This window comes from Rhodamnia argentea, chromosome 5 (genome assembly GCF_020921035.1).
Source record: "Rhodamnia argentea isolate NSW1041297 chromosome 5, ASM2092103v1, whole genome shotgun sequence".
Lineage (NCBI taxonomy): Eukaryota > Viridiplantae > Streptophyta > Magnoliopsida > Myrtales > Myrtaceae > Rhodamnia > Rhodamnia argentea.
Window position 1 is genome coordinate 6,630,528 of NC_063154.1, and position 21,553 is coordinate 6,652,080.

The 21,553-nt window shown below is 39.4% G+C and overlaps 1 protein-coding gene across 9 annotated transcripts in view; it reads right to left on the bottom strand.

The window, feature by feature from the left end:
- Positions 1 to 20,804, bottom strand: part of LOC115752403 (protein PHYLLO, chloroplastic) — a 32,142-nt gene extending 11,338 nt beyond the window's left edge. The window contains exons 1-29 of one of the 9 annotated variants that reach the window (XR_007198447.1): positions 20,493 to 20,804; positions 19,978 to 20,187; positions 19,566 to 19,780; positions 18,491 to 18,608; positions 18,208 to 18,324; positions 17,616 to 17,717; positions 17,244 to 17,303; positions 17,047 to 17,115; positions 16,411 to 16,515; positions 16,152 to 16,346; positions 15,712 to 15,810; positions 15,047 to 15,598; positions 14,453 to 14,677; positions 13,765 to 14,067; positions 12,956 to 13,023; positions 12,610 to 12,768; positions 11,265 to 11,390; positions 11,040 to 11,177; positions 10,836 to 10,947; positions 10,246 to 10,401; positions 9,852 to 10,094; positions 8,750 to 8,917; positions 8,362 to 8,505; positions 7,760 to 8,218; positions 6,866 to 7,168; positions 6,612 to 6,769; positions 6,395 to 6,502; positions 5,906 to 6,223; positions 5,295 to 5,364 (exon numbers count right to left, since the gene is read on the bottom strand). Coding sequence is in view for 6 of the 9 variants with exons in the window: in XM_030690569.2 (XP_030546429.1) it covers positions 5,959 to 6,223; positions 6,395 to 6,502; positions 6,612 to 6,769; positions 6,866 to 7,168; positions 7,760 to 8,218; positions 8,362 to 8,505; positions 8,750 to 8,917; positions 9,852 to 10,094; positions 10,246 to 10,401; positions 10,836 to 10,947; positions 11,040 to 11,177; positions 11,265 to 11,390; positions 12,610 to 12,768; positions 12,956 to 13,023; positions 13,765 to 14,067; positions 14,453 to 14,677; positions 15,047 to 15,598; positions 15,712 to 15,810; positions 16,152 to 16,346; positions 16,411 to 16,515; positions 17,047 to 17,115; positions 17,244 to 17,303; positions 17,616 to 17,717; positions 18,208 to 18,324; positions 18,491 to 18,608; positions 19,566 to 19,780; positions 19,978 to 20,187; positions 20,493 to 20,672 (5,157 nt within the window). In the remaining 3 variants the exon portion in view is untranslated. Of the gene's footprint in view, positions 1 to 5,294; positions 5,365 to 5,899; positions 6,224 to 6,394; positions 6,503 to 6,611; positions 6,770 to 6,865; positions 7,169 to 7,759; positions 8,219 to 8,361; positions 8,506 to 8,749; positions 8,918 to 9,851; positions 10,095 to 10,245; positions 10,402 to 10,835; positions 10,948 to 11,039; positions 11,178 to 11,264; positions 11,391 to 12,609; positions 12,769 to 12,955; positions 13,024 to 13,764; positions 14,068 to 14,452; positions 14,678 to 15,046; positions 15,599 to 15,711; positions 15,811 to 16,151; positions 16,347 to 16,410; positions 16,516 to 17,046; positions 17,116 to 17,226; positions 17,304 to 17,615; positions 17,718 to 18,207; positions 18,325 to 18,490; positions 18,609 to 19,565; positions 19,781 to 19,977; positions 20,188 to 20,290; positions 20,344 to 20,492 lie in introns of those variants that run through there. The other 8 variants (XM_048279016.1, XR_007198446.1, XM_030690569.2 and 5 more) reach the window with 8 other exon arrangements.
- Between the last annotated feature and the right edge of the window lie 749 nt (positions 20,805 to 21,553).

The following is a 21,553-nucleotide window of genomic DNA, read 5'->3' on the forward strand; positions in this document are numbered from 1 at the left end:
TGGCCACCGGCGATACTTGAAGAGAGACGGGCGAGGCCGCCCTCAAAAGTCACACAAGCCCTGTTTTGCGTTTTACACAAAATCTTAACTAAATTACATTAAAAAATCTGAAGAAAAATTCCATAAAAAATTCAAAAAAAAGAAGAAGCTAAAGTTAAAAAAAAAACACACACACACAAAGAAAAAACTTAGGCCCTCCGCCCCATCGACGGTGGGGTAGCGGCGATGGCCTGCGACCCTCGCCTTTGTCCGGTGACTTGTCGGCCATCACGAACGGCCCACCGGCGATAGGGCAGCAGCCACAAGCGAGCGGGAGGGCCGCCCGCCCGTATTTTTTTTTTTTTTCCTTTAAGAGCTTTTATATTTTTCTAATTCTTAATCTAATTTAACTAAATTTAGGTTAAAATTGAATTTGGACGAGCATGCCCTTGACCGGATGGAATTATTAGTTGGCCGGTAAGGTCGGGTTCTTATTTGCAATACCTATGGCCGCCTCATGCCCTTATTTGAGAAAATGAGAACACTTCAAGTCGTTATTTAGAATATTCCCTTTAAAATTATTCGTAACTCATGCACGACATCACAAGGATAGAATGGTCAATTTGCAATTAGGAGATGACCATTTGAGTAGGGCCGTAGGGGAAACCCTTTTTTTTTTAGCTGTGTCACCTTATGGGTACCGTTTATTGCTTCACAATGACGGTACATTTCGAACCACTATTACCATTTGGAGAAGGACGGCTACCAATGATTGATATGGCACGTTTTTTTTTTTTTTTTTTCAGGAAATTCCTAACGAAAAATATACACTATCCCTTCTTTTCTATCGAATCGATCGTAATCACCACACACATCACAAAATTGTGCACCACAAATAAGAACTAATAAAGAGACTCGAGATGCCGTAAATAGACATTACGATCCCTCATGGAAAAAAAAGAATTCGTTGAGAAGGAGCTAAAGATATCTAATTCTTACCAAAATAATAGGAAGATCCAACTAATATGAATTCTAGTGAACCTGAAAAAAAGATAAAGCAATTTAGATAATTTCATAATAAGAAAATGAAATTCAATACCCTTTTTTTCTCTTCCTAACTACTTCTCTTGAGTCTCAATCTTCACCCCATCTTTCCTCTAGGAACAACTTTGCAGCATGAGCTTTTTGTTCTGGTTCTACTCAAACTTGCATTTTGTCACAAATGAAACGTCATAACGTTCATAAGATAATGATATGCACAGTCAACGGGCGGTGCAACGGTGCAAAACTAAAGGCAAAATTGCATTGTGCGACATTGTGTGTACTTAATTACGATCGAATGTTACAAGTCTTCACACAATATCATAGTATAAGAAACATATGCATCTGGATCTTCCAATGTTTTCGTTAGTTGGGTTCAGATGACCCCACTAAAATCACCATATCTCAAATGGCTGACTTTCCTCAAGTTTGCCTGGACAGAAGTTGCGGTGCAAGAGAGAGCCCGTCATCTTCCGGAGGATCCCGGTTCCGTCGCGGAAGCGTCATCTTTCTAAAACCATGCATGAGCATGACGCCAGGCGCACGAACAGGAGAGGGATGATATGAATCAATCTGCGGATCACGCGCAAGTCTTCATTGGTCGTATCTGTGGGGGGCAACAGTTCCCACATCACTGTCGGTTTTCTCGTGTGCTGCGATGTGAGCCACATGCCCCAGAACTTGGCTGATCCCTGCCAACCGCGATTTCGACTCTCGAAAGAAGATCAAATCATCAACGACTTAGCTTGGTAGGCAGCAAGTGCTGGAAGGACCCCGGCCTAACCCGGGAGGCTTCACCATCACCAGGCCGTCCCTAAACTGATGCGAACGCAGTTCTCAACAGGACTCTTTTAGAACCCCCCGAGCGCTGTGTCATGAACGAGCCACGGCCTTTCGTCCTGGGATGAGTAACGAAGCTTCTGCTGCATAATCGGAAAGCTCATTCAGAGTTCACTACCGTGCCAAAGCGGGTGCCGGGTGGATTGACCTTGTTTTCGACCTTGAGGTCGGTCGTTTTCCATAGGCTTTAGGACACTTACTTCTCCATTGACGACCCGTTTTGTTGCCCTTGTTTCGTCCCGTTCACATTTTACTCGTTGACTTCGGATTTCACCTGATAACTAGGGTTTCCATTCAATGGGGAATATTGTATCTTAAATGTTTCAATTATATTAATTTAATCCTAAATTTTTTTACAACCTATCAATTTAGTCCTAATATATTTATTGTGTCAATTTAATTATAAACCTTCTGATGATTTACCAATTTAGTAATAAACATTTTAATGATTTGCCAATTTAGTCTTTCCAATCAATTTTGGTCAAAAGTCAATGACGTGACAGTCTAGTTAGCATCTAGGAAGTACCGACACTCTCTGAATGCTTCCATGTCATATGGGACGCATGTCGTACACCAACACTCGTCCGACACGTGGTCGGTGCTTTGAACACATTATCGACACGCAAGTCCAATATCTTGACACTCTATTCCGACATGCACATGATCAATTTTAAACATTTTCGAACAAAAAATAAATTATGAGTCAAAATGTAAATCTATCAAAAGTATATACTTAAGTCATTGTCACGACCCGCCCTCGATTTTTGATGTATAAATCGAGGAAAGGCGAGCTAATGGATTGCGGGGGTGGACCTTGAGTGCGGGCTCCCTTAGGCTCGGGCTCTCCCAAGCCCAAACCAAGTTGTGATGTTGGGAATACGCATTTGACTTTAGGAATTTTCACTATTTTTTTAGGATTTTTTATTATTTTTTTAGATGAAACGGCGAAATGACATATCAGCATAACGACGTAACGGCATAACGGCGAACGGTGGGACGGCGTCGTTTCTTCCCTTCCTTGAGGCATTTCCCCAAACACTTGGTGGGGGTTTTGATGGCCTCCAAACCCTAAACTTTCGTAAGCAACCAACGGCAAGTAAACACGCATCACTATATATCGAGAACAAGATGGACCAAAAATCAGCTTAAAGTTCGCACCGGAATATTTCGAAAACTAACTACAAACTCACCAGCTCATACTGTTTTTACACAACAACCAGACCAACAAGGGAAGTTTTCGACTCCATATTTCAATCCTCAAGCATAACCAATGGGCAAGCAACATACCGACGCGAAGAACCACACACCGGCGATAAAACGAAATAGGAACGATTCTAAAATCTCGTAAGACCATAGAGAAACTCGCTTAAAAAATCAGGGGTTTGAACTGATTCAAACCTTAACACTTTTGAGAAAAAAATTCTAGGTCTAAAAAAAAAACTCAATTCGACAAGGCACATTCGCGCCTCCATATCTCGACATCCACACATCATCAATGGAAAAATTAAGCGTCGTTGCAAAGTACTAAATTAGCATAATACAACGAGCCAAAGAATACCCAAAATAAGCACAGGCAAGCCACGAAACAGGAGCTTAAAGTTGGTTACTCAACTGACAGACGGGCATTTCATCGAGCATGTTATGTGCGACATAAAAACGACTAATCCGGGGGCATTTTGAGCGAGACCAAAGCATATAATCACTCAAATGAGGTATGATAAAGATGGAAACATGTATAGAGGGGTTGGTTTGGTCCCGTTTGGCCTGAAAGTCAAATGGGACCAAATCGGGTAGAAAGCTTAATACCAGTCACAGGCTGGTCACGAAGGGTATTCGCACTACCTTTTCGGGCAACTCCGGCGATGATAGGAGGTGGGGGATGGCTCGATGCGTAGCTGAAGTGTAGGAGAAGCTTCAATGGGGGGTGGGTGTCTCCAAAAGCCTCCCAGTTTGCTCGATATTCACTCTCAAAAACCCCCTCACAATCAGCCCAAGGGCTTGCGAGTTCCAGTTATCAGGTCGCGTTTTTTCGTCCAATCGTGAAAAACTCTCCGTCCAATTTTTTTAAGCTCGCCCCTCCCTCATGAGAGACATAGGAGAGGCCATGATGAACGAAAGTGGTAATGATGATAGAAGAATCATGATGAAGAAAGAAAAAGGTGATGATGAGAAATGGGTGGCAATGATGAATGTCCCTTCCCCTTTTCTTTCTCTTCTTCAACCGAAAGAAAGGAAAAAATTCCCTCAGATTCTCCTACAGTATCTCTTTCTTTCTCTCTTTTTTTTTTTTTTATGTTTATGCCTCACCTTTCAGCGCATGATGGTTACTGCTAGTCCGTTCGTCGCTCATTTCTATACTGTTGCAAATGCAATGCATGCTAAAAATAAATATGTGAGATGATTTTTATTTAGAATCGATATTAGTTCCAATTTTTATGTAGAAATAATTGACATAGATTAGTCAAAATTTAGGTGTCAACAGTCATATACCCAGTCACTCCAAAATAAATATACACAACTAGGCCTAAAAAAAACTTAAAAGTGAATCCTTAACATAAAATGAAGAAACCCACTACTGATATTGATATATATATATATATATATATGATAATTTATCATATGTATACAAAAATATACATTTAATAAGTAACGTCTCAACATGTCGTAATTGTCTATTCTTTTTAGAAATGGCGTGTCGGCGTGTCATGCGTACGCGTGTCGATGCTACTTGGATCAGCACCAACCATGTCACGTCGTGCTACGTTGCATGGGCGGCGATGGCTAGCATTGATGTAAACAATTATTGCAATTCTTTTTTTGGAAAAATCCATCAAAAATCCTAAATTATACCTATTGTGACACATTTACTCTAATTTTTTTTGTGACTCAAAAAACCTCAAACTTGTATGCATGGACACATTTACTTTTTTTTTTTTTTTTGTGACGCCAAAAACCTCAAATTTATACCCGTGTGAAAAATTTACCTCAAATTATTTTTCTACCATGCCAAAAATCCAACATGCGACGCATTTACCTCAAAGTTCCAGCTGCCAAGGTAGTTGAACCTTTGGCTTGGTCTGCAGGGGCGGCTGCCATGGCGAGCTTAGGAACTGTGAACTTTCCCGGGAGTCGAGTGGCAGAAGTCATTGGACTTTGAGTTCACCGGGAAAATACAGGAGAATGAAAGCTGAAGCTGATAACGTCTGTAGCATTTGCATTGCTAGCCAGTTTTTTCATGATCAGTCATATATAAATAGGGCTTTTGCCCCAGAAAAATGTTAGAGATAACAAAAAAGATGAATAAATTCACATTAAAGTTACTTGCCAGCATAACATCATCCGTTTCTGTCAAGGTTTGAGATGTTCCTGGAAACATGTTTTAGTTAATTTTCTGCCAAAAGCATAAGAATGAAAATGGGAGGAGAAGATTAATTAGGTCTTTATTTGAGGAAAGAGAGCAACCTTTCCAATACCAAAGCAGATCCTCCGGGCAAAACAATTAGGCTGCGTTTGATTGTCCGTATAAAACTCGGGATAGGATATGTTTTATCTTATCCCGTGTTTGGTAGGTATCCCGAATAGTATAATATCGGATATAGATGGGATATAACCCGGATAAAAAAATCCGAGGGAAGGGGGTAGGATAAGGTCGGATAGGATTTCTCTTATCCGTCATATAAAAGCTAACTTTTAGAATGATGACAACTTTCTTGTCACATTTGTTTCTATTTTCATTTTTTTTTTATTTTTTTTGCAAAGAGGTTTGAAAATCTAATAAAACGTGTATATTTTCAAGTTTTTTTATGTATGAGAACGTTATTTTTATAGTAATAAGATCGGAATATTTCATAAGCATCACGTAGGGGCATATATGTCCTTTATATTGATATATAGTTTCTACCAAATACGGGATAAGATAAGATATGAGAATATCCGACTTTAAATCCATGATTCACCAAACAGTGGATAGGATATGGCCAAATCCCTAAATTTCTTATCATATCCCGATCAGAAATCCCGACGACCAAATGCAAGAAGAACTTACACAAGGCAAGGAACCCAAAGAAACGGAGAGGTCTAGTTGACGACCTTCCTGTTTTAGTCTTTGAACTCTTCATTTACCCTTGTCAAGAACATTCTCAATGCCCGAGCGACGGCGAGAGGGTTCTCCAAATGGGCGGCATGTCCGCTCCCGGGAACTTCGACGATCTCGCAGCTAGAATCTGGCGAGCCATCTCCGACTTCTCTATTGTGGCCAATTTCATCAAACATTTTTCGAGCAATTGCCTTGAACTTCGCGTCACTTTCCCCCACAACAAGCAAAAGAGGAGTCTCGCAGCGCTTCAAGTCTTCCCAAAGTGACCTAAAGAGAGAGAGAGAGAGAGAGAGAGAGAGAGAGAGAGAATCGGGGGCGAAAACATCCAATTTGCAAATGCCGAGCTTATAATTAGTCAATACGGTCTATGAACAAAAACAGCAATGAACTAAAATTGTTCTGTTAGGTTTGACCATGAAAAGAATGAAGGAAACTCACGGTTGCCGCCCAATGCTCAAATCAGACAGAGCTTTTGCAAGACCATGTACATCCTTGTGCTGTAAGCGGCTTGAAACTATCTTCTGAAAATGTGGATGGTTCCTTAAGCTGTCAAGTAGAACACATACATAAGTGAGCGTCGATTCAAGTGCAGTAATACTTTTGACTGAACAAGCATGAATCCTGAGTTGATTAACAACTTGGGGATCCAGAATACCTCTTCCACAGCTCTCCTTCATACCAAGAATCGAGAAAGACTGGTAAGCCATATGTAACGAGAATTTGTGCTCTGTTATCGTCTTTAGCACGGCGAACTGTTCTTGCACTGGCATTTTTCAACCCAGGGCTACCAGATACTATAGCAGCACCTTTAATCTTCATAACAAAGTTTCTACTTAGTTAGCTACGTTAATCAGATGCATCATGCATTCATCAAATAGTAAATCAGCATTTTGACCATGCGGAACCTACCTTGTCAGTAAATTTCAAGGTCATATACAATGATATCCTTGCTCCCATCGAGTATCCGATAAGAATAATCTTCTTAGAAGTTATCTGTTGTAGTAAGTTGCATAACACATCTGCAACAATCTCAATAGACAGTCTTGGTTTCTCAGCTGCTTCCTCAGTCGCACAAGATTGGCCAACTGAATTCCCATGGCCAGGAAGGTCGATCGAAATGCATCTAGCTGATCCTGAAATGGCCTTCATTATTGGTATCCATTCTTCGCAAGTTCCTAGAAAACCGTGAAGGAACACAAGTACATTGTCCTGCTGCAGCATTTGGCACATTAACATTGGATTAATAAACAATGAGGCTGCCTAGAACGCAGCTACATATCTCATTATCTTAGAGTGCCAATAGCTAGAGATCAATTTTTTCCCCGTCACACTTGAGCCACTTCGCTAAGATTTGGTATCAAATGACAGAAAGAAACAAAAGTAGAGATAAGAAATTAATTTTCTCTTACACGTGAGATGTCAGCTAGCACCAGATTACTGTTCAAATAGTTTCATCTTTCAAGTTTGATAATTTTAAGATACTACCAGTCTTTCTCAAATTATTACAGAGGATGATGTTCAAACATGGAGAAAATCACATGCACCTGAGCGCCACGAATATGCACCCGCATTTGTCGTGAAAACATCAATGAGATACTTATTGATACCAAGTATCTCACCTATGAGATGTTCTTTTTAACATGATTGACAATGCCAAGCACACAAGGAACAAATATGCAGCAAAATAGCGTAATAATCACAGACGACGACAATCAGAAGAAGACTACATATGCTCGTGCAGTGAAAAAGTTATCATCATGTGTATATCCAGTTGTCAATCAGAAATATTTCAGGGATACTTACAGTTTCTTGCCCAACTTCCATCGCATTGATTGAATACTGATGGCTGTTCAAGTTCACCGTCAAGTTGTATCTACGGACTTCCTCATCAGTAGATTTTCTAACTATAACCTTGTCATTGACTTGAAAATTCTGAAGCAGTCTACTAGCATGAGCTATATCCGCCTCTACGCACTCACTAATTGGATGATGAGAAATCTTTAGAGGATTAGTTGTCACATCATCTTTGAGCCACTGATAAGTCCCAAGACCATGTGCGATGGGTGGATCAACTTTGTGGTTTCTCGTTTTGAGTAACTTTGCTTGATGCAGATCAATATAATGGGAAAACAAAATGTATGCTGATAAACCCACACCACTTTCGAAGGTAGAGCTCACGACAGCCATCTTCTCCAGATGCTGAGCCCACCAAGCGACCGTAGCTGATGTTTCAAATCCACCAAGCACACTTGGTTTAAGGACCTGTGAGACGTGCATAAAATAAACATGAAATCTTTCAAAAGGCCTTGCATAATATTTAGTCTTTTCTGAGCTTTCCCATCATAGTTTAGTACTAGATGAATACTTGAGCAAATAAAAGGGCTTCCAGCCTGAAAAACACTTACGACAGCAACTATTCCTGGGTGAACATAATCGGCAAGCATCTTGAGAGGGTCTTGTCGACAGTGATCGATAGTCTCATCCAGCGCAACGGATAATCCACTCTCTTCGCAGAACTTTACAATATCACGTTCATCCCGGACAGGTTCCTACATGGATGAGAAGGACCAGATGGGGGCAAAAAAACCGCCTTAGTAACTGGTCAGTAAAGATCTTGATCCAAAATTATAAAAGAGGTTGCTGTACACTCATGAAAAAGGGTCTCTGCAGTTTTATCTCAAGTGTTGTCCAACATTTCTGCCATTCAACTCTATTCAAAAGCACTTGCTTCTGCCCATTCAAAAGAAGCCACTGTGGCCACCATTGAAGTGACAATATCACTGACATCATTACCTCAATATACTGCAAATCACAGTTTTTAACAGAAGAGGAAAATCGGATTGCTTCTTCGTAAGTCCACTTCCTATTGGCATCTGCACGGAGTTGAATCTTGTAGCCAACCTTCTTTCTCACTTCCTGTATAATTATAGCATCTTGAATTGGATCTGCCTGGCGTGCTACCTATGTGTGAAAAAACATTGTAAACACCGACATAATTAATGGTATGCCACTAGAGCAAAGTCCTAAAAGAAGGTCAGAACAATGCAATCATCAAAAAGCTAATAGGTGACGGTCTGATGCTTTAAAATAGGATGATGACATAACGGAGCTAGGACTGTATGGGTGCCTTATATGTATATGGGCCGGAAATGCAGCAACTGACTATTCAAGGGGTATGACCTATCTCCATCAACAATAATGGCTTGACTGAAGCTATTAATAGATAGCTAAACCCTTTATTGTCTCTATTCATGGTTATCGGCTGCCTCTTTCTCTATTTGAAAGGAGCTAGAGTTGATAAAGATCAACATCAACTTTGGACTAACCATTTGCCACGTGGTGAACTGGGTAAATAAAAGTCATGATCAGAATAAAGGAAATTTGGGGGATTGAAGTGATTCTCCTGTCCTTGGTTCGAGTCCAGCTCGTGACAAGGCCCTTGTATAGCTATAAAAAAAAACAAAGGACTTTCTTCTTGTAAATACATTAATAGACAATGATATGGATCGTAAATACGAAGTAGGGAATCCGGTCTTACACGTTGTTTTATTCCTTCAGGAATTTAAGGCTGTGAAAGATAGACTTGAAAGACTGATCGAGATCAATCTATTCATAGCGCTACCTTTGCATATAGCCATAAGGCCAATCTAGGGCACCAAGCCCACGTAAAAGTGCGTCAGCTATGAGTTAAGTGAAGGAGCGGGCCACTATCCAAGACAGACTAGGTTGGATCTGTAAGACCCCCCTAGTCGACAACTTTTAATTTATTATGAGCCAAAATGATGGATTCAATAAGTTCTTGCCAATAACCATGAAATGCAACTGTCGAAAGATGGATCAACCAAATTTCACAACGAGCAAAAAAAAAATAATACTTTTGATGAATCCAACTTACTTTCAACTTTATTGCTGTAAATCCCTCCTGAACAAGCATACTAGCAACTTGAGCCACCTCTTCAGGAGTCCCATGTGGATCAAGTAAAGCACATATCCTGACACCCTGTGACTTCTCAGATACTACATCTCTATTTCTATGGCAACTGAGTATGCTTGACAAATTAGAATCTTGTTTTCCTGCAATGGCATTGAGCATTGCCATTTCCAGACCACATCTGACACTTGGAAAGATTGAACATGGCTGTAAAAAAATGAAGAGATTAGTGATGTCAAAATGTTCAAAATTAGGGAGTTTTACTTCAATATATTAAAAGTAATTCGCCTCTCCCTTCTTATGCATTAACAGCCCAGGCCCTAGACATACCGATACTAAATGGAACCACCACACCTACCATAATTCCCAATTCGCTCCTTATCCAAGAAGAGTATGAACCCTTGAGTGTAGGAAGCATATAATTAATCTTAGCTCCTTTCATCACATGGATCAGAAACCGAAGCTGCTCTTCTACATCTTGCAGGTTTTCTTCGTGAATTTCAAGAGGTGCAATCTGCCAAGATAACAAACCAATTTACTTTTGGACATCAATAGTAAAAAATTCACCCTAAACCGTGAAGTCCAATAAATCAACATCAGAGTCTATTATGTAAGGGTGCACATGTAGTTGTTTCGCAAGATGTTGACTTTTATGTGTTTTCATTAGGATTATTGATGATGATCAAAGGAATAACCCTCTTGGTATTGATTTGTACGAACATTCCGAGAAAATACAGATAATAGCCATAAGAATGCCTCAAAGCATCCAACCACCTTCCCGCAACAATTTGAAGATGACTTGACATACTTTAAGCCTTCCAGAAGGCAAATCAGGCTAACATAATCCCAGTTGGGTGGGATATCGGCTGAACCTGCTCTGCATTATTAACCTGTTATTTCTATGGAGAAGAATGAACTTGGATGCATTGATAGGTCAGTAGAACTCACCTCTCCAAGGCCGACGATACCATCTTCAAGATACAAATGTAACAGAAAGCCCTCTCTGTATAAAGTTGCACAACCGGGATCAGCTGAAGTGGGTGGCGCCACCAGCGGAATTCTACCACCAAGAATTTAAAACAGTGACAGCAAATAGAGCCTCCATAGTCAGCAGAATTAATCTCATACTAGGGACTCAAAGTGAAGCCTGACCTGTACATGGAGAATTCCACCCTGAGAATTTCACAAAACAGGAACTGAGGTGAAAATGAAACAGAGCCTGGTGCAGAAACCTTCATAAGGATACGTAAAGCATCATTTGCTGCTTGTGAAGCAAACCTTCTCAAAGAACTGACAGGGCACAAGATACATTAGTAAAGGGAAATAGGAGGTCTAGGTAATGAAGGATATAAATCTAACAGCAAAGAATCTAATAACCTGTGAGCAAGTGCATTTGCTTCAATGTAGCTTTGGACTTCAATGACACTATCCATTCTTTCATAGTCAGATTTGTTTAGAGCCTCTTGAAATTGTTTCTTCGTGTGCACCAGGGCATGCTTCACGCTGCATAAGTTTTCTTTAGTTGAAAGAAGCAACGATGAAACTCATTGTAACTGCTACGAACAGGAAAAGAAAATAGTTCGCAACAATGTCCAGTGTGGAATTTGGAATGGCTTCCCAAGTAGGGGTAGGTAATACATATACAACATTGGCTCTGGCTCGTTTTTGCTGAAAAATGTCTGTTAATTATCTTATTTATTATGCAAAGCATGAAAAGTCCCACATACATATTTGAGTTCATCCAAGTAAGACGGATTGTTTTCTCTTGTCTATTGGCCCAAGACAGAATGCACTTAATACTCTGTCGGATATTTAACGTCATCATCACAGGCATTGTTGCATGCATCTAAGCATGATGATCCTTTCCAGGGTTTTCAATACTAGTAACCAAATCACCTATCTTTTAAAAAGCACTTAAGTCGCCTCAAATTTTATCCCTCAAAGCGCATCTAAGAAGGCAAGAGAGTAGTTTGTGACTGTTTTATAACAGAGAATTGCTTTCAGCAGAATCTGATTTAAAACTAGTTAATGTCACCCAAAACCCCCTTTTTTCTATTTCACAATTTGGTAAAATAAGTAAATTCTCCAGCGAGTAAAGACATAGTGGCATTAATTTTCTTAAAGTCAAGAGGAGCTTCTGATGAAAATAACTAAGAGCAGCATCTTGATGATTCAAAAGCAACTGCTAAAAACAACTTGTTCCTCTGTTTCTGCCAAATTGTATGTACCATATGACTCATTCAAACAATCAATTCGCAAATTGCTGCTAATGTTGATTTATGTAGAGCACGCATGGGTTTAGTAAAAGTTCCATTCCATCCTCGCCTTTTTTAGGCTGTGTGTGTGGCACGTGTCATTCTTTTAGTCTGGTTTTCTTCATACCCTTTTGTCTTTTCAGGGCCAAACTCTTCATGCCCACTTGATTATAAAAAGAATAGAGGAAACATCTTTATTTTTTGGATCATACTAGTTTTGACAGTCTACCTAGCAGTACAACTTTGCAAACTTCACATTTTCATTAGCACATTTTTTTTAGTACACCTGGAAGAATTTTGTAGAAAATGACAACCCATCAAAACAGCAGTTTCAGTGACAACATTATCAACAAAACTCCGAAATGACGAATGCAATAGCACCAGAGAAGAGCCAAAATTATAAATCATTATCAATTCATACTAGAAAACATACTTGATACACTCCACTTGGAAGGTTGAGAAATTACCCATGAGCAAGGCACAGCTTTCTAATTGAGACGTTATGGGAAGTGTAGAAATACTTATCCAGCACTTGAGGATCAGCATTATTTGCAATAGGAAGGAGACTGAAAATTGCACCACCATGATTGTTTATGGCAATAATTGTCATTGGTTTTCTTGATGTCCTTCAAAAACAATATGTTTCATAAAAGATCGGAATATAGCAGGTTCAGTGATAAGAGGACCAGTTATACAAGGGAGGAAAACACTAACACATTACAGGTTGTGAGGGAAATACAGACAGAACCAATACATGCTAACCCAATTGCAAGAAGATGACCAAACATTTCATAAGTAAGAGAAAGCTGTTACCTTTGGCTCAAAATTGCCAAGCCATTTGTATCATGAAGGAAAGAAACATCACCAATTAGACAAACTACCTAAAAAATTCACAGATGCAAAAACATCAACCAAACAAATCAGGTAGATGAAAACCAGTAACAACATCATAAACACCAACCGAATGGATTGTATCCATAACATAATATTGGCACCCTTGACATTGTGAAAAAATGAAAACCCAAAAACGACAAGCCTGTTTTCATAAAACACACACACACACAGAATACTAGCTAGCTGCTCAAAGTACAACATGATTAATACATATGTGACAAAACATAGATGAACAAGTGAAGTTAATCTTCAACTAAATATTCAGGAGAAAACTGTAATGACAACTTTTGAACAGTTGGCTTGCAAATACGTAATCTAGGAAGCATGCTTTCAGATAATAAGTGTATGAACAGCATAATTAACTGCTAAATCTATCAATGTAGTCAAATGGCCTGCATTGGGGGACAGATGCATCTTCTCTGTGCATAAGATTGAGTACTGGAGCATGAATTCCATACCTCACTCCCTATTGAGGAATACTCTAGTCACTTAATCTAGAGAACTTTTGCTTTTGAGCAGCTAACTATTCAGCCAATGGTGAAAATTGCTCTCAAAGCTCCAGGACAAAGAGGTTGAACAAATGGCTTTTAGAAAACTAGGAAAAAGGATTTTGCATTTTTCCTTTTATTAAGAGACAAACCATGTTAAAGTATTTCAAGCAAGAGTGAGGAATATAATCATAGCGCAGCAGCTAAATGGCCATGGCCTAAAAGTTCCTGATTACTTACTCGTTTGTTGCTACCAAGAGCAAAGCCCACAGCTGTACTAAGTAAACCATCAATGCCGCTAGCTCCTCTATTTGCAGCTATTCGTATCAGCTGATACTGTAGTCTTGCATTGAGAAGCATCGAAGTGACTGTGTCAGTAAAATTTGTCCGACTCTGTCCATACATGTCCATATCCCGAATTACCATGCTGTTTCCAACAAATAGAGCTTTCGCAGGTGAGAGTGTTTTTGAAATCACACAAGCAACTTGAGGTTCGGTTAAAGAGTGTTCAGCATCAACTTGAAAAGATAACTCCCGTGCAACCTGTGGAATAGGAGGAAAAGGCAGGCAAGGAGACAAATTTAAATTAAAAGGCGAAAGAGCACTTAGTTAAATAGGGACAGTGTACTGGGCAGTAGAAAACTATTTGGTATAGACAGTATAAATAAAAAAAAACAAAGATTATTGAGAAAATACAGTGATATAAGTAGAATAAGTTGTGCAATCAGTTGAACTAGACATTCAACAGTTACGCAGTTTTATTTTTCCAGCTGCTAGCTTGATGGATGATAGCTTTTGTCCAGTAATACATAACATTTTATGTTAAAGATATATTTTTTTGGAATTAAACCAACATTAAGCAGTAAATAAGACTAAGAATTTCCAGATGATCAAAACAAGTGGAGCACCATCGACATAAATTCTTTACCATATTGTTTAGAGCTTGTAGATAGTCACTCCATGTACTGCTTCTGTATAGAAAGTGACCTCTAAGAAGGACATCAACAAATCCAACGATGGAACTCTGGATCCTGTGCGTTATCATGTGTGATGGGTCATGGCGACATGGATGTTCATCAACCATCATATACAAACGCGGGGGAGAATTCTCTAGCATTTGAGCAACTCTTTTGCTTGTAAGTTTACTTCCAATCTGTAGATAAATAGAAAGTAAGGCAAAGATAAACATGGAATCAGCATTTAAAGAACGCTTCAAAATCAACATGAAACAACAAGATGTGAATAAGTTCCCAAGTTCTCTCACTTCCATGTAGCTTACCCAGGAAATGACTCTCTGCCTCCATATATTTTCTTTTCTAGCTAACTGTAACAAGACTTAACCACTATTCCAACAGAAAGCATCCCCAAAAGCAAGAGAATACTTCAGAAAGGATTATATAGATTAGCCATATGTGAGTACAGCGTGAGTATTGCACAGTACCAAGCACTGTATATCCAACGATTGTCTACCAAATAATAGTGAGATCATGTGCGTCTAGCCGTAACAACAAACCATGCATACCTGAATTACCACATCAACCTGCATCCAATTTTTGAAGGAATCTGAGATCAGAGCATGATCAAGATGATCTAGAAACAAAATGTTCTCCACAGATGAAAGCCTTCTTAACCTTAAACCAGATAATATGTCAGCTACAACAGGCCAACAAAGGTGCTTAGCCAAGAGAAGAGCTGCCCATATATCATCCTCTGAGTGAATTGCACAAAGTAATAGAAGCCCTCTGTCCAAAGCTTGAATTGACTTCAAAATCTCTTCCATTTTACGTGTAGCATCAGCGTTTAAGTGGTAATGTTGCACTTGGATATACTTAGTGAATGGTTCAGCATTGGTCATCCAAAGATCTAACCCATTCAAACAGCTAAGCATCCACTTCTCTGGTCTTCCATCTGGAGGTTCCCGAAAAGGACAGTTAACATGAACAGGGCCACACGGCGCAGAGGTCGCCCAATGCACAGCAGAATCAAGTGTTGTAAGTGCCATTCGTGCAGGAATACGATCACTCGGCACAGGAAGACTGAAGAAGTACCTCACAAAAGAACCAAAATGGTTTACCTAGTAAAGAAATTTAGGAGTGATTCACGAGAATGCACAGTATAATTTGATGTTCACAAGTACATCAAGTATTGCCAAATCAAGTCGTATTACAGTGATTGTTTAAATTATACCTGATTGATTGATTGGTTTGCTCCAACATCCTGCAGCTCTGGAGGACGGTCTGCACTGAGTAATAAAAGAGGCATAAAATCTTGACTCGCCTCCACAACCTGTGTCAAGATAGACATCATGATATAATCAAAAACTGAGAACATTAATTACAACTGAATAGCATCAATAATCAACTTTCTAAGAAAATGGTGTTCAAAGGTAGCAACTATGCAAATCCAGAACACCGAAGGAAACCAAAGTTGACTACGATACAACCCAGTTAACTCCGAGGGAAAAGGAAAACCTTTCTTTTAAGTGCTAACAATTGAAATTGTGCTGCGGACATCATTTTCCTGGAAGTTCAGACAAATTGTTCTTGCGCCCAGTCTAACGTACTCGAAATGACCAACATTTATAGGCATTTAAATTTACAATTTTTTAGCTATTTAATAGAACTCACAGCAGGAAGAAGATTTGATACAGCAGTGCCTGATGTCGTTATTACAATGGCTGGTCTCCGAGATCCTCTTGCATAACCAACAGCATGAAATGCCAGTGAACGCTCGTCAAAGCAAGCAATACACGTAACCAAAGGATGACTCGCTGCAGCAATAGCAAGTGGAGATGATCTCGATCCCGGAGCTATACAAAAGTACTGTAATGAAGAACAATCAGACAAGATTTTAAGCTAAAAGCTAATCAGTTAATATATGTCTCACCGTCAAGCCAAGTCTAAAGCATTCTTCAATGATAAGTGAAGCCCAAACTGCATTGATGTTGGCAAGATCCCGCACTGAGTAACTTCTTTCAGTTGCTTGTGACAGCTGGCAACAGAAAGAGACATCAATTGAAAATGTTCAAAACTGAGGTTTGCAATAGTTTTTTCTTACATCTGTGCTGATGGAGTAGCCAACCAAATCCCACAATTACCAGACTTCAAGCATCATATCCCAAATCAAAGTTGATGCACATTTATAGTACCTTTAACAAACCAAATCCACTACAAAGCGTGTATTCCATTAAAAGCACGAGATACCATGATACTCAAAGCATATGCATGGAATCAGCTTCAATCAGCCAAGAATGCGGTTTCACATCAAAGGAAAAAACCTTATGAAATCAAAAACTCGTATTATCTCTTCATACTTAAGAAGCTTTGCGACCATGAACACAGTTCTATTTTTCTTCTTCTCAACTTATGTATGCTACAGTCTGCTGTCTATATTTTCCTTCTTCTCAACTTATGTGTGCTACAGTCTGCTGTCCACCTGTGCTTAAACTAGAGAACTACAAAGTCTCGCTATAAAATTAGAAATTATTACTCATCATAACTTGCGAGGAGAAAGGCAGCATACCATATTGCTCGAGAGAGTAATCTTTGGCGAAAGCCTGACAGTAAACTGAGAGGAAGATGAAGCCTCTTCCTGCAATAACATTGACATAAAGAAGAATTAAGTTCGTGTAAAGTTGAACGCATCTACAAACAAAAAACTGTTAAACAATGATGAGGCAATTGACAAAAATGAATAAGTTACCACAAAGCAGGAAATACCAGATCCATTGGGTCAGACAAAGCATTGATCGCATCTTGTGAGGTCACAAATCTATGGACCTACACAGGACATACTAAGTGATAATTGGGCTGAATTTGTAAACGAGGTCAGGAAAACATATCTCATTATTAATGTTGTGCATGGCTCATTCATGTGTATCTTCAGAAGATGTGATATGATGGAGGTACATTACTTGCACGCTATATGAAGGTGAATTCTGTTGTATTTCAATTAAACTCACATTCCAAGCACGCAAGATATTTTTGCATTGTACGTAATTGAAATCCTAGTAATGAATAAGCTGCTTGTCATCTAGTTTGACTTAGTCTAGACACATATGTACATAACTGGGAAGAAGAGTGGCCTTGTACCATCGAGGATAAAGTATTCTCCACCACATTGAGCTTTTCAAGAGTAGATCGTATACGAGCAACAGGGAATTTCTCTATGGTATTCTGAATATATGAGATCACCTGATAGAAGGAAAACGAAAACAATGTGTGAACAGTGACAGAACAATACATAAGACGCGCAAGTTCCAGAGTACTACTCGATATAATGAGCATCATCATAGGATGGTCCATGGAAAATAGCCAATTAATCAAAGATCTCTTAAGTATTCATCAAGACCCTTTTCTTCCGTGTGCAATTGATGAAAAAATGTGAATGAGATGTTGTGCAATAATTCATGGAGCATACATCCAACCAAAATGTGAATTTTCATTAACAGCGTAAACAGCCACTATGCCCTGCTGTTCTGTTGTGCCAACCCTGAATTAAATAATATTCTTGATAACAAGCACCGAAAACAAGACAAAAGGGTAACCTAAATGTTGTTTATCATGAACCTCACAAATAAGTATAATTCTGGACCAGGACACTGCTCAGATCCTACAATGCCAAGACCTGACATGGTTAGGTATTATGGTCCTCAGTAGAACCGGCACAACAATTACAGATTACCTGGTGTGAAGATGACTCGAATGATATGAGAGCCTCCTCAAACGGACAGGAGGAAGGCCCACTCCAGGCCAGTGTTGCTGACAAAGTAGAAACATTCTCACATTCATCCAGCTCAATCTGTCAAGATAGTCTGTTATAACTAATGAAGGATTTTATGCTTCTCCCACATGCAGTGCAATGCTTTTAGTTTTCTCAATGACAAGAATGTACTAGTGGCAAAAGAAAGAAAAGTAGGGATATTTACACGTCGGAACTTCAAAGACCTGTACTGGAGCAAATTTACCTGAGGAATGAATAAGTAAAATGAGCCTGCCTCATGTTCCATAGAAGACAACTCTGTGTTGAAATTAACATCCAGAAAACCATAAGCCTTTATCAGTGCCGAATCATTCGACAAAAATCTGCAGATGAAATATGCAATCATTTTTTACATAAGAGCAAAGACAATAATCGTAATAGAGTAACAAACCAGACAAACGGCTAAAAGATTGATTTTACCAGTAAAGGAAATTATTACATAGAAAATGACCTTACTAATGAAAGGAAAATAGACCACTGAAATCCGTGAACAAAAGTTGGTCTCAATCCCCTGGGCATAAAAGCCCTAGGCTATTCAAGGGGCATGATCTAAAGCTTAAACTTACACCAAAGATTCAGTTTCGTTCCAGTTATTTGGCACGAAGATCTTCAGTTCCCATGAAAAGGGAATCCAGATTATTGAAAAGCCTTAACTACGATGGAAAGGAAAGCATACTCACTGCAGAGAAAGTGGCTAGCCAGCTCTTATTACTAATGGAAATTACAGTTAAAAGGAAATACACCGAATACACAACTTCACAATCAGCTTCATAAGGCAGAAGATGGGGAACAACATAGCAATTGATAATGGAAGCAAGCTTTCCTCAGTCGCTTTAACCTAAAAGAAATTTCTAGACTTCTCTAATTTCCGCCCTTTTTGTTGATAAAATACCCACATGGGCAAAACTCCTTAGACCGACCTTGGCAGGTAAACTAAAGGCCCAGGTAGAAGTGACACTGACTTTCGACAGTCTTTCTTTGTATGCTGCAAATATAGCTATTGAATCGAGAATACAGTTTGATGGCCATAAAAATCCTTGGACGACATAGTCATTGACCTCCATGATATTCTTAGAAACAAAAAATGCAATGCAACAATTTTGTAAACCATAAGTGGGAAGAGCTATCTGATAGGTAAACAAGCATATTCCAGTTTAATAGCAGTGTCAGATGTAAGAGTCTAATCTGCAAACAGAAAATGCGATTAAACTCACATGCTAAAGCAAAAGGTTACAGATGAAAAAGGTATTAAACTAACCTTTTGATCTTATTAAACTAACCTTTTGATCGGAGTGGATTCTCCTGCCGCTTCGGTAGAAGAGTACCTGAAATAAGCAGCTGCCCCAATTCCAAAAGTTCCCCTTGTCTCCTTCAAGTACAATGTTTTACAGGTTGGCTCTTCCTCTTTGGACATAAAAAACAGAGGAAAGACCTTGGATGACAACGTTTGAACGCAAAACCAATATAGAGCTTTCGCACTAGGAGGTACCGCAACCTGCAAATTCATATTACCCATCAGAGTTCTCTTCTCTTAATAAAATCTACTTAGAACTCTCTGATTTCTAATACCAGTTTTTCTCTCCTTTTAGCATAAGAATACTTTTCCAACCAATGTTGGGAGTTCCTACATGCCTTAACTCTCACAACAAAATCAATCGCAACCCCAAGTCCAGGCATCTCATATGACCATACCGAGAATCTGAAAACTCCACTGGCAGAAGGAGGAGGATCCAACTTCAGCTTCTCAACAGCTTCTTTAATACTCTGGAGGCCGCATTCGAGGGTCAATGCAGGGGGCAGAGTTCGCGTAATGCAATTCTCCACCACCAACTCCCTGTCCTTGATAGCAGATAATGCATCAACATCAATAATAGGACCATCGAATCTCACCGCCTTGGCAACCTGGAGAAACGGCAGAGTGGTAGAGTAAAACCACAATCCATAAGAATTGCAATAACAACCGAGCTAAGCACCAAATGAATTTTATAACAGGCAACGGCCCCACATGATCCCACGATCACATAATGTGCGAGCGTCGTAGAGCGCTGAATGGACACCCTTATTCTACAACGCTTCTCACTCTAATATTTAATGACAGGAAACTGTAAAGTTACTGACTTTTTCACAAATCAAAGACCAACAAAATGGAAAGATCCTGCGGAAGCAATCCAAATTACACGATAGACCGAACAAGTAAGAGGACAAACCTCTGCATACTGCATCTGATGGATGTGAAGAGGTGGGCAGTGAGAGTCGAAGAGAGTTGTGCAAAGAAGCGGTGAGGAGGTGGAGATCGAGAGGGAGGGAGATGGGACAGAGGGAGAACGGAGAATCGACGGTCGTGGAAGGGAGGTGGCTGCTTGCGATAACGTAAGAGGAGGACCCATCAAAGAGCGACGAGACGGAATGGTGTCTAAAGAGTCGGGGAAAGGCTTCGGAGGTTGATGATGAAGAGTGGTGAAGCAGCTCTGGAACTGGGCATGGATGAAAGAGAGACAGAGAGAGGTGATGTTCTGAATTCCAACGGATAAGGGGGCAATGATGATCCCGCCCAAACTACATTAATTAATATTTTATGAAGCTTATCCCCATCACCGTTTGCCTCCATTTGGTACGAATCGTATCCCCTCATATAATGTTAGGGATGACATGATCGATCCGAGCTGTTCAAATAAAAAATGGACAGTCCGGATTAATTCATGTCACTTTTTTTAAAATTTTGAAATTTCTCACCAAAACTTCTTTCTCCTTTTTAAAAGGTGTTATGGATGAATCCGAACCGTTCATCTTGAAATAGATGGCCTGAATCCCTCAATGTCACCTCTACCTTTATAGTAGAGGATTTGGATCCCATTTGGTACCGCTCGCACGGCTTGCATCGAAATAGTGCTTTTGCCCCTAGATGTTCAATCAACTATTGCACCTCAACACATTTCGGAAAGAACCAATTAGCTCTAGATTCGAATGGCATTTCACCCCTATCCACAATATATGGATTCAAATTTCTCGTTATTTAGGTATTTTCATATTAGTCTACTCAAGAATTGTCTTATGAATCTCTTGATTCGAAATTAAGGGATAGGTAGATATTACAAATGATTAAGTGATCTCTTTTTCTACCTCCTTTACTCTCTATTTTCATTTCTTATGTACCAATGGGTGCTATATTAGATTTGAATCAGATTTTGAATTCATCGTTATTGGATGCCGAGGACTTAGAAACTCTCCATATGATATTCAAAAACTTTCTGATATCACATTCAATAAA